This window comes from Ptiloglossa arizonensis, chromosome 7 (genome assembly GCF_051014685.1).
Source record: "Ptiloglossa arizonensis isolate GNS036 chromosome 7, iyPtiAriz1_principal, whole genome shotgun sequence".
NCBI lineage: Eukaryota > Metazoa > Arthropoda > Insecta > Hymenoptera > Colletidae > Ptiloglossa > Ptiloglossa arizonensis.
In genome coordinates, this window is record NC_135054.1 from 23,060,088 (window position 1) to 23,072,695 (window position 12,608).

The 12,608-nt window shown below is 47.8% G+C and overlaps 1 protein-coding gene across 7 annotated transcripts in view; it reads left to right on the top strand.

Moving 5' to 3' along the window:
• Nucleotides 1–12,608, top strand: part of LOC143149318 (limbic system-associated membrane protein) — a 68,394-nt gene that overhangs the window by 27,494 nt on the left and 28,292 nt on the right. For all 7 annotated transcript variants that reach the window (XM_076316564.1, XM_076316558.1, XM_076316559.1 and 4 more), the window contains exon 3: nt 9,445–9,555. In XM_076316564.1, coding sequence (XP_076172679.1) covers nt 9,492–9,555 — 64 coding nt within the window. In that variant the 5' untranslated portion in view covers nt 9,445–9,491. The remainder of the gene's footprint in view (nt 1–9,444; nt 9,556–12,608) is intronic.

Sequence of the window (12,608 nt, forward strand, 5' to 3'; positions counted from 1 at the left end):
TTTTCCAACCTTCCCAGAGAATTCGAACGTTCTCGAATCGAGAGACACCGACAATGGAGACACTCTCCAACGATTGATACGCGCGAGTGGGACAAATTCGTAAGACGGGTGCGAACGAAACGAGGTTCCGATTTCGTACTTGCGATTCCACCCGTAAAAACGAATAAAAAATGTGCAATAACTATTTTTTATTCCAGCCATAATCTCGGAGAAAATCGGTTTGGAATATTCACCGGGTGAACGTACGACGGGGGTCGACTTGGCTGACGCGTCCGACCATCGTTGACTTATTCCACTTGCTCCGGGATTTCCAAATATCGACTACGATACCGTCCCGATATATTCTTACCTTCGATATTAATATATTCCAATTAGTTTGAAGCAATGAAAATGGATATCACATCCCAGACACGCGTTTCTAGGCCAAGTAGAACTAATGGACAAACGCGTTTGCCAACTCGAGGTCCTAGAATTAGTTACTTGGGAACGATCTCTGTCACGCCCTGTGCTATACCGATAAATGAGCAAAGTTTCGCCTACAATCCTATCGATCGGAGATCACGAACTACAAAAGTATCTGCCCTCTGGTATTCACCACTGTCGGGTGGTCCGACTCGAAATAACTACTTCTCGCGTTCGAGGAACGGATTCTTGATTTCGATCTTGGTTAATTTTTACTGCTGGAATTTAACGCAATTCCATCGTGCGTAAGACCCGTACGATTTTAAGGTCTCGAAAGGGTTAATACGGTGGCCGATAGAGGTCGAACGCTGATAGAAATTCCCCTCTCGATCCGCGAAGCTGTACAAGCATCGAGACGCGCTTTTGACGGCATAAAATCGTGTAACGCGCGACCGGACGACCCTTGGTAATAACTCGCTGACACACGAGGGTGTTCCTTACGACTAAATGAAGAGATACGAATCGCGGATGACGGGACGAGGGGACCACGGCGCGAACAAGCATCCTCTTTCGTTGCGACGCCTCGTCGGTAACATTCCACGTGGCGAGGGTTACTGGCCCCGTACGCTCCTGACTTGACATCGACAGCTTGTTACACCGTCAAGACGACCGGCTGACGGCGTTGTATACATAATTCAAGTATCCCACATGTGCGGCTTCCCCGCCACGTACAGAGACGTTTCCAGGCTTCTCGCTCCGTGCGACTGCCATTCAAGGAAACCCAATTGTCTTCCCGCCGTGACCCGTTAACACCTCGTTTCCGGATTCCGCTTCATTATTCCCAGCTCGTGGCGAGCGTCTAATTATTCGACGACGATCTCACCACCGCCAGACGTTTTCGATGTTCTTGGCCGAGATCTCTTCGGTCCAACTTCGTTAGGAAGTTGCAGCTGGTGCGCTGACCAAGTATTGCCAAAGGACAATCCCCGATGTTCGAGCAACTCTCAAACGGTGCTACGTCAATATTTAGCGAAGCTCAACGGCTACGTTACACGTTCCAAGAGTCGAATCGAGATCGTTCTTCAATCGAGAACCGAGTGGACCGCCGAGACTAACGCCAGAGCTCTCGAGTATCCTTCTTTTCGTACAGCGTCCGTTTGATCGATGCCAGACACTCCGTAACGTGTACGTTTCGTTTCATTTCCACTCGAAAATTAACACAAGGGAGCGAGAAGGTTTCAGGTTGCGAATCAAGGTGCAAAATCTAGTCGACAACGATCGTTGCGTTTATCTCCTCGCAAGTTTTTACTCGAATTATCGTGTAATTTGCACGCGAAACGCTCAAAAGTTTAACTTGCCGCGTGACATCGCCGCGAAACGGTTTTCGCGGCTAGGAACAACGAAAATTTTACAGACCAATTGATCTTAAATACGAATCGATAACTCGGCGAATCAACGTCGAGAACAGCCGAAATGGTCCATCGTTTCCGTTTCGTCTGGGACGCGTTCTTTAAAATTAAAGCTGGTTGCACGAAGGCCATTTGTTACCCAGTCGGGTACCGTCTCCGCTACACTTGCTATGGGAGCGAACGAAACGTAAAAGGAGAAAAATCTCTCCATACGTTACGCCGTGGCAAGGAAACGAAACGATACCGAGTGCATGTAGGATATTATAGGACCCCCGTAACAATGGTATCAGCCACGGCCGCGAGAACGTATCGCCGTTAATATATCGGCGGGCGTTCCGATCGATAATTCGACTCGCTCGACGGTAAATCACGATTCCGCGTAAGGCTGCCTGTTTCGCGAGAAAAACTGCGAGAGGTATTAAATATTACATCGACGATACACCTCGCCCAATGGACCGGACGACACTGTCTGTTCCAATCGCAGACGCACACCTCTATTCGCGACTGTTCTCCGTGAAAGAATCGACGAAGAAACGATTAAAATCTCGGCTCGAGCTTTTCGTCGATGTTTATGGGACCGTGTGCAGCTCGCGAACCTAGCTATCCTCCTGTATCGCGCATCCTCCGATCCGGTATCGCGAGCTCTTCCATCGAACGAGTTTTATTAATTTCTCACGATTTTATAAATGTTCAAACTGCGAATGTAAGGTTTCCATTCGTTTCCCTTTACTCGATCGTATAAAACTCGCGAGGATCGTTCTCCGGAAAAATGATAAATAATGCCCGAACGACGGTCGTCGGTTTAGAAAGACATCGGAGCAGATCGAGTCGTGAATGTTTAAACATTTTTATTTCCTTCGGTTCACGGGGTCGACGAGGACAAACGACGCGCCAAAATAAACTGTTAAATATAACCGGACTAGCATGCCCCGGTAAAGTGCACTACAAATCTCCCTACGTTAATACCAGCCGATATTACGAACACATCAAGGATAATATACGGTTAATTCGATCGCGTGCATTGCGCGCACGTAAATTGTCGAAACATATTTCCCAGTTTCGCGTAAATGCACACGGCGGCCGGGTGCGCGTTCCGCGCCTCGAATTCGAAAGCGCAACGAACCGACGATGACGAATCGCGTGCCGACATTCGTCGACCTTCGTCGGAACATCTTCTAATTGCCGTCATCAAGATGTTAACAACCTTTTGCAGCCTCTTCAATTTCCTTTCCGGTCGGTCCGCATTTACCGAGGAGAGTAGCTCTTCTTCGAGACGCGGCGGCACGTTTCGCCCGAAAAGGCCACGTACCGCTACGAGTTCTTTCTCTTTCTTTTTTTCTTTCTTTCCTTCCTTTTTTTTTTCTTGCCTCCTCTTTGCCTCGGCCGGCAGCGACGAAAAGCGCGACAAATGCAAGAAAGAAAAATACGTGACCCGCGATGGGAGCGTCCACATTTATATTTCTTCCTCTCGAGGTTTTCGGGCTACTGCTTTCTGCGCTGACACTAATTTGACCGTTTCTCGTGTCTCTCGGTTCTCTGGTGCCCCGCCGTAAAACTCCTCCCTGACCGCCCCCTGCCGTTCAAAGAAACTACGTGTTTTACATCCCGCCCGCCTGAATCCTACCATCGAATAAATGTCTAATGAAATTTAAATATTACCCGGGAGAAACGACACGCGCGGAAAATTCTTTCGATCGAGCCTCTTCGACGCCGCCCTCCCGTGGCCGCAACGAAACCGTTATGAAATTATAACGAAAGAGCCGGCTCGTGCATCGTTTCGAAGCCCTAGGAAATTTTCCGCGATAAAACGTAACAAAATTCTACGACGTTCGATGAATCGTACTTATTATAAAACACGGTCGGACGATCCCGCTCGGGGATAAACGAGCGTACAATGCGAGCTCGTTAAACGTCTGAAATACAGTTCAAACATTCAATATCCGTGGAACAAGGGCAACGGAAAATAAATTCGTGTTGCGGCGCGTGCAACGACCGTTGTAAGTCACGTTGCGCTATCGATGGAATATAAACGTCAATGGGAAATTAAATTACACCGGAGCCGCGATCGAAAGTTATTTACCACGACGATCCTCATATTTTTCCCCCGTCGAATTCAGCTTTTTCTTTGTTTTTTTGTTCGTTTCGCGTTCCTTTTATATTCGCCGGGGAGGAAAAAGAAACGCGGAAACGGGTCAAAAGAATAGCATAATCGCGAAGACTCGACCCATCTTTTATTCCAGATTAATACGCAACGATTTACGCCTCGATGGTAATACATCCCGCTCTACAAAACTCATCCGCGGACCGTGGATCAATGGTCATTCTTCGCCGCCGACATGAATATTCCTGCCCTGCGGTTATTTGCAGTATCGACTGCCGATCGATACGTTTTATCGAGAGAGCGGTCGAAACGATACGTACGAATTACCAAAACGATCGATACTCGACTAGGTAACAAGCTACGAGAAGAATTCGTGGGAAACAGCGGTTTCCGATCGGTCGATGTTTATTTCAACAACTTTTCTTTATTTTTAACCAATCTGCGTTCCGAATCCGTACGAATACATATTCATAATCGAACAGCGAATTAATTTTTGAAAGGTTTCCCTGACACGCGAGCGCGAGCACGATCCGATATTCGAGAATCGAGACGGGAGTTTAGGTGGGAAAACGAAACAAAATACGAAAATAACGATATTTCCGCGATATAACTTTCGTAACTTGTTCGCGCCTCGTGAAAAGCAGGCCAGGTTGGTTTCTGTGTTCGCGCGACGAATACTCCGACGAAAATCCTTTTTACCGTGTACTTTCCGGTATTTAAGAGTTTTCTTGCCCCGGTTATGAAAAATCGAGGAGAACTTTAATTCCGGAATTACCGTTATCCTCGTGGCCGCCACAATACAGTACGAACCATTTCGCGAACTGTGTACACGGCCTTCTCTACAGAACGAGCCACTGGTACCGGAACGTTTGATTACTTTTTCAGAAAGAACTATCCCACCGTATCTCTTCCTCGGAATCGTTAAAATAATGCTTCAGCCGCGATAGATGCGATCCCGGTGGGACACCCTGTGCATCCGGAATGAGATACAATTAACACGGGTGCGACAAGCTCCAGAAAGCGGTCGTCACTTTACGACCAAAGCGATCGCAATTTAACGTCTTGCTCGACTTTTTTGCGAATATCGCGACGTCGTTTGTAAAACAAATTCATCGGGAAAGTTTTAACGCTTAATCCTTTCCCGTCGCTCTGAGACGCAATAAACGCCCCGTTAACGACCGCAACTTATATAGGAAGACCGTTCTATAGTATCCCCCTCCCGTCTCGAGCGATAGTCCAGGGGTTGACGACATCGTTCGAGTGCGCAAACACTTTCGCGGAAAGTTCGCGAAAACTCGCAGGAAAGCGCGATGGTAACCTGTGTTAATCCGATTACATCGATGCGAGGAGCGTGAACCGGCTCGAAAGGCAGCAACCGGTCTCCGACACCGTGCAATTTACATTATTGTGTAACCGGTACGAAGTAAAACAACGAGTACGATAACACCCGGAGAAATTAAACAAAGAGAAGAGAAAAAAGCGATACTTGCATTTTAAAGCGACTCGAATTACTCGGACACCGTGCACTACGAAACTCTCCTACGCCCCGTTCGCTCACGGTTAACGTAATTTGGAAGATTTTCGACTCGTAATCGATTCGCGATCGGGTAATGTTTTAAAAAATTTGTCCGGTACGGTAGAACCTCGATAAATGCGCGAGAACCCCGTTCCTTGCCTCCCATCGACGAGTGGAAGGGATGGTCGCTTAGCGACGGAATCGGAGAGGGAAGTAAGCGATCGTATTAGCAGAGATGCGTCGCGTAAGCGGAGCTCCTGATTGGATCGGTCCTCCCGATCGTGGCAAAAATGTTCGACCCCGTTTTCTTGAAATAATCGAGGTTCTTCCCGTAGATTCTACTTTGGACGCGATTAATCGTTCGAACGGTTCTCGATTTAAGCAGAATTTAATTTTACGTCGAAATTTAACCTTTTCTCGCCGTGCACGCGGAACGATGCTGTCGTTAAATTTAATCGAATCGTTACGAAACCGAGGGAGCACGGTTTTTGCGGGAGGAACTCGGTTACCTGCAACGGTGGAGGATCACGGTGTCTCCTCTATAGTATCGCGCGGTTTCTGTGCTTCGTTAAAGGAGACACTGATATACGCGGACCGTCCCCGAAACTTATTACTAACTTAGGTGGAGTTTATTTAAATGTATAGGTGAGCGGTGGGCATCGTCGCGGGACAGAGAAGCGTGCAGATAAGGCAAAGCCGGTCTCTTCTTCCCTCGCTCGCCTCTATTTATACCCGTAACCACCTACCGGTTGCTTTCATCGCGGGCATGCAACTCTACCGCCCCGACGTAGTTGCAAGTTAAAGCACCGTCTAATTAAGTGGGGGAATTACGAGCTCGTACGAGAACTCGCGAAATTAACCGGACCGCGCGTTGTTCCGGTCTGGTCTCCGAACGCGTGAAACTGAGAACGACCAACGCGTAGTCCGAGATCGCAACGACACGATATTAGGAAACAGATTCCTGTGTCTCTGAAAATCGACGGAATCGAATCGAACGAATATATCGAATATTTTCAACGTACACGGTCGACCGTACAACTCGACTCGGTTTTTTTCGTAACCGGTATCGCGAATCTTTGAGACGATGACATGCTTTTTTTTAACGTAAAACGAAAAGGTTAAGGGTGACTTTGAAATATTACGTAAAAATCGTCACCTCTGAAGCTCTTTTGAAATCGTGTAGCGTTTAAAAGAAATGTTAATTCGTCCATTCTAAATCTCGGTCGCGTATTATTTTAAAACGTTCAATCCTCTGGCCCCTAGCCGGGTCGGGACAGACAGTATACGGTTCAACAACTATCGCTTCTGCGATTAAACCGGAAGCTTTCTAAAACTGCAGGACGTAGATATATCATGGGGATAATAATGCGTCTCGCTCGAGAAAGGAGGTAAAATTTATTGCTGGGAAAATCGATAAAATTTTCCGTAGCCCCGAGTGGTATTTCGCGCTTATATACAGACTGCGAACGTGTTAAAGAACCGTACCAAAATTCCAAGAGAGACCGTTTTATACGACCCCAGGGAAAGTTAGCCATTATTTTATTCATTTCTTGATATCTATACGTGTTGCCCCATTTACGTGGGTAGATTGTACGCAGAAACGAGTAACATCGGGAGGGTAATTATCGTCGGATTCCGCGAAACGAATATACAGTGGCTAAAGTAGCTGCATTTTAATTACATAATCAATTACCACGGTTACGCAACCCGACAATTCGACAGTTTTGAGTTGCGTAACTTATCTGCTGAGAAGGGGTGAGAAGAGATGGGATGTAATTATCCGTATCCGGTTCAACCGAGCATCGTTACAAAACAGTTTAATCGCGCTTGTCGTTCGAGAGGAACCGGAATGCGCGAAATGCGTCGCGTTAATGCATCCCCGGAGATAAATATTCATAGACGTGCCAGTTTACACGAATTAATCGGATCTCGCGAAACGAGTAACGCGTAACACGATTCTCAGTTTTATTTCGCGTCTGTTCCGTTATCAATTTCGCGTCGAACGCGATTATGAAATTGTTAATTGCCAATTACAAAATGTAAATTGCAATCCAAACGTACCATCGAGCGCGTACGCCGCCATGCGTAATTCGAACTTGTAACGGAATACAGTTTTAAATTCGAAACACAGTTTCGAATTTTTTCGAAATTTAATATCGACGAGCCGGTCGAAGGTAGAAGAATACCATCGAGGATTGTTTCCAACAGTTTCTCGAGCGTTGCATCCGCGCAAATCTGTTTCAAGGTGCGGACGGACGCGCATTGAACCGACGCGTGACGCGGTGTTCGGAAATCTGACGTTCCCGGCAACTTACGGTACACGCGTTCTTCGATATCCGAGTTTCGCGTTCTTCCTGACAGATAGGATATTTCACTCGGTGCGTCTCAAAGGACCACCCGTCCCTGTGTACCGACGAATTTAATTTTCCTATATTTCTGGAAACGACGACTTATACTCCAACTCCGTACTTGCACGGTGCGATTACGATTCCTTTGACTTTACCGAGTCAACGGACGGGGACGATAATTCCTCCGACTTTACCGAAGAAAAGTAATCAGGAGAAAGATACTCTTCTCGCGGAAGGAAGGTAGGCTCGTCGTAACCTCGACGCGTTATACCGAGAACCGCGTTCCATTTCCTCGTTTACCGTGGTAAAGCCAATCTTCCTTGCACTCGCCACGGCTCGAATCGATTTCGAAATTGGGGACGAGACAAAGGACGAAACGAAAGACGAACAACGGAAGAGAAAGCGACTCGTGTAGGTGTTGCGATTAACGGCGTAACCAAGGGGTACGGAGAGGATGGATCGGTCGAGTAGCTTCGCAACACGGTTGATCCGTGGTCCGTGCCGATGCCCGGTGAAACCGATACACGAAGAGGAGTAGCCGGTACTCGGGCGTCTACCTGGATTATTCGAGATACTCGATACACCGCGGCGAAATCCCGGACACATTTTCCGAACCAACGAGCTCTTGCGTCGCTATAGGCTCGAACGGATGAATGCTCGCAACGATGGATCTATACGAATCGTAGTCATCGATCGGCATTAACAATGTACATACAGGCGGCTTTCGTCCGCGATAAGGCTTTGCGATCAGCGATACGCGTATCGCGGATTAATTAGGAACTTTGGTAGAGGAGATACCCCGTTCCCGTATTATATCGCTCGTCGTGCACCGTAAACCATCTATCCTGCGGATCGCTGGGACTTGTTTCTAATTAATTCACTGCCCGCCCGTAATCCAAGAAGTCCGAACATTGCTGACGAATCGCTGACACCGCGCACCATTAACGATCTTTCAACCCGCTACGTTCGTTCACGCGATACACCGGCACGGTGTTCGAAAACTTTTCGAAAATAACGCGATCGTCGAGACCGCGCGTTCTCCGAACTGTAACAAAGTAGAATAAACTCTTTCCAGTTGGAAATCGCGTGACTACTTTGCCAATGGTGACGAAAAGTGTCGCATACGCTACGGGACGAGTTGTCTTCGTTTTCGAGATACGGAAGGTAAAGCGATACGAACAATCGGACGTATTCGAGCTGCTTTCGACGATATTATTTATTCGAAACTACGGTGAAGTAGTCGACAATCACGCGACTACTCTATAGGTGTCGCTAAGCCCCGTTCCACGAGGAGCTTTCTTCGGATCTAGTCAGCCGTGTAACGGGGTAGATACGACCGATTCCGGACTCTTTTTATGCAAATAAATCGGAGCATTTCCGCGTTGTAAAATACCTCTTACCTATTTCGGTGCTGGAACACGGAGGTGTTCTATTACCGATAATTTACCGTGATCTAGGCTTCGAAGAGAAGCTGCAAAGATGACCGATAACAAACAAAACTCGTATAATAATCAAGGTATACAATTTTGTGTAACGAAAAGTATCGAACAATTTCAACGGTATCGATCGTTCCTCGCGAGAATTCCAATAACGTGTCCGTATCGATAGCCAATAGATATCATCAATGAACACAATATTCGCACAGTTATACAGATTTTTTTATTGTAGGCAAGTGCATGGATGAGCGCACGATGGACACATGAATCGAAGCCATCATGGACGTGCTCCAATTGATCCTCCTGCTGCTGGCATCGTCGCGCTACCTCGTACGTTCGATCGGTGAGTGAAGTTTTCATTTAACGAACGCTCGTAACTTCTCGAGCGGGATCTCGTACAATTTCGAATTTCCTCGAAAGCGCATTCACAGCTCTCCCTGTCCTTTTCCCTGTCCAAAATATCGGGATATATCGTAAAGAAACGAAACGACGAGCTAAGCCGCGAGCGGACCGAGAAGACGCGGAACTATCGAATTCGCGTCGCGAAACTTTATTAACCTAATCGTGCCGGATGCACGTTTCGATCGCTAGCAGGACTTTGTCGACAGCGAACCGAGCTACCGATGGGAACTCCGGAAACGAGAAAGAAACTGCATCGTTCGAGGACTACGATTCATAGTCGTCCCGTGGCAACGAGGCTACCTTTCTGCTTCGCGTCCCGATGAGGATCGTCGCGATAACGGTTAATACCGAGAACTCGGGAATAAAGACGGGATAAAAACGGACGACAGGATGGATTCGTTTTATCGCGAGCACGAGACACGGAGGATCGAGCACGTAAACAATTCGAATCCTGTTGCAACCGGTGCGACATTAATTGTACGTTCTTACCGAGCTCGATCGAAAAGGAAATCGAGAACTCGTATCGTAGAAAATTCTAAAATCGTTACTCGCTACTGTAATATGAAAAAGGAGGGTCGGCTTGTTCTAGATTTGATACGTTGAAAGTTGCCCTTGCTCGGAGGAAAGCACCAAACCGGGTAAAACTAGGTGTCTTCGAGTGGAAGATCCCTCGAGCTGAAAATACGTCGCAGCTTGCACCGTCAAGAATCGTCATCCTCTCCTGTTGGTTCCTCAACGACGGGAACTCGCCTAGAGGAACAGGCCTTAATCACGAAGAAGAGGAATGGACGAGCAACTTACACCCCAGAGGTGGTCGGGCTATCTTCGTCCCTAGGAAACACCAGCGCCGCGTACCGTGGAACTTTCTCAATTAGTGCTCCAGCCCGATCGACCAGGAGAGCTCATTCGTATTCACGATGAACCTGGGACCGTAGATACAGTGGACCGATAGCTCGCGCTCTATTCCTCGGCTCCCCCTTGCTCCTTGTTCCCTCTCAACACTTTCTCCTCGGACTTTTCTTTTTCGCGTGGTCCTCTACCGAGTCTTCGAACGCTCCGCTCCTCTTTCGCTTAATTCTCGCAGAGTTTCGTAGTCCGTCGATTTCTCTCTTTGTCCCCGTCCTCGTCGGCATTTAAAAGCACCGAAAAGGCGGAACGAGAGACCGATTAGAATCGTCGCGTTTAATTACCGTCGTTCCTTTAAATCACAGTCGAAATCGACTGCCCGATCGTCGATATCTCCAGCGAATCATTATGGACGGAAGTTCGTCCGTCGAAAGCCATTGAACGCGAAAAGTCTACGACCGTAGGAGCGTTTCACTAGTAACGGTAACGTTTCGATGAACCTTTCGATGGAAATTGATCGGCGATTTAAAAACGGACACTGTGCGTATATTTTCCCGATGAAAATGTTGATTCGACTCTCGAGGTATTTCGATGCGTCGCGGTTGATCCCTCGGGATACTTTAATGTGCCGTGATTCGACACTCGGAGTACTCGAACGGCCGAAACGGATAAAGCAACTGGAACGACGAGTCGATCTTGCAATCGGTGACGAATCAACCGACTCACCGATCGTCACCGATCGCGTCAACGTCGGTACTGCGATTCGTATTCGAGCTCGGGACAAAGATAATAGATTGGCGTCTGATCGTAAAAGCGGTCGCAGTCCCGGTGCGCAAGGTAAACGGAAGCTCGAGAAGCGGTACACGTTTACCTTTTACAACACCGTAACTGTCACCGTTAATGCTTGTAAACCTTTACCACGCTCCCAACAACGGATTCCTGATGTACCAGCGAGGAGAGCGAGTCGACGGTCGAGGGCAGATATAACCGGTAAAATATGTTCCACGAGCGGCTCGAAACTGCCGCGAAATACGCTTAACGAAGATAAAGGTATCGCCTGTCCCGAAACAAGCTCCAGCCAAGAAGCGGAGCTTATTCTTCGCTGTAACGACGTAGATAAATCTCGGGAAATAATTTCACGAGTGCGACGTTAACGTGGGAGCCGGGTTTTTGCCGAGTTTTCGGGACACGCGCTGGCAAACTAAAACGAGAAGGAAGACTCGATGGGACGTCGACGAGCTGCGCAACCGAGCTTCCTTCGCGAAACACGCGAGAATCTCCTCGCTCGTGCCACGGTCGCGAGGAGGGTAACTTTTCTCCGCTTCGGTTCATCCCGCTTGAACCGCGCGGATCAATGTTTCCAAAACTTTTCCGACCACCGTCCACTTTAACGAACTACGTAACTCGCTCCCAAAACCTACCGTCGTCGATGAGTCGTACTTTCTCAACGCGATCCACGAAATTAGCGCTTCTACTTGCGCCTCGGTGAAGATTTACAAACAAACACCGACGCACACCTCGTCGTTGAAGATCGGTAGAATTTCTTTCCCTTGGCTATTCGTAAAATCCTATGCTTCGAACGCGAGACCAAATCCTTTAGCATTTTTCCCGAAGCCTGCTACTTTGTACAGACAGCTCGGTTAATTCTCCCTCGTTTATTTCGACGTGTTACTTAACTCTTAAATTCAGTTCCAAGTAATTCTCCCAAGTTGTATAACAGTATGTTTCCGCACCTCGCCTCGTTGCGCTTTTGTTTCGCTTGTTTCGCTATTTACCTAATTTTGTTTTTCCTCCTTTTCATCGTGTACGGTATTCTCTCGATGGGAGCAGCCAGTCCGGGACCGACACCGCTACATAGGCGTAGAAGAGATACAATATCCGAGCGGTCTTTCCTGCCAAAGGCGCGAGGGAGTCGGAGGGGTTGAAAACGAGCGGGAAACGAGACAGACGAATCACGTTGCGCGCAAAGGACGAAATATCGAGCGTTCGAAAGACGAAACCAGACAAACAATCGATGTTTCGTCCGTCTAGTATCGTTTCTCGTTCGTTTTCAGTCCCTCTAACCCGGTCTCGCTCCATTTCGCTCTCGTAGAACAGAAGTGAAACGGTGGAGGAGCGTCCACCGATTCGAACAGATTTGACGGGCCA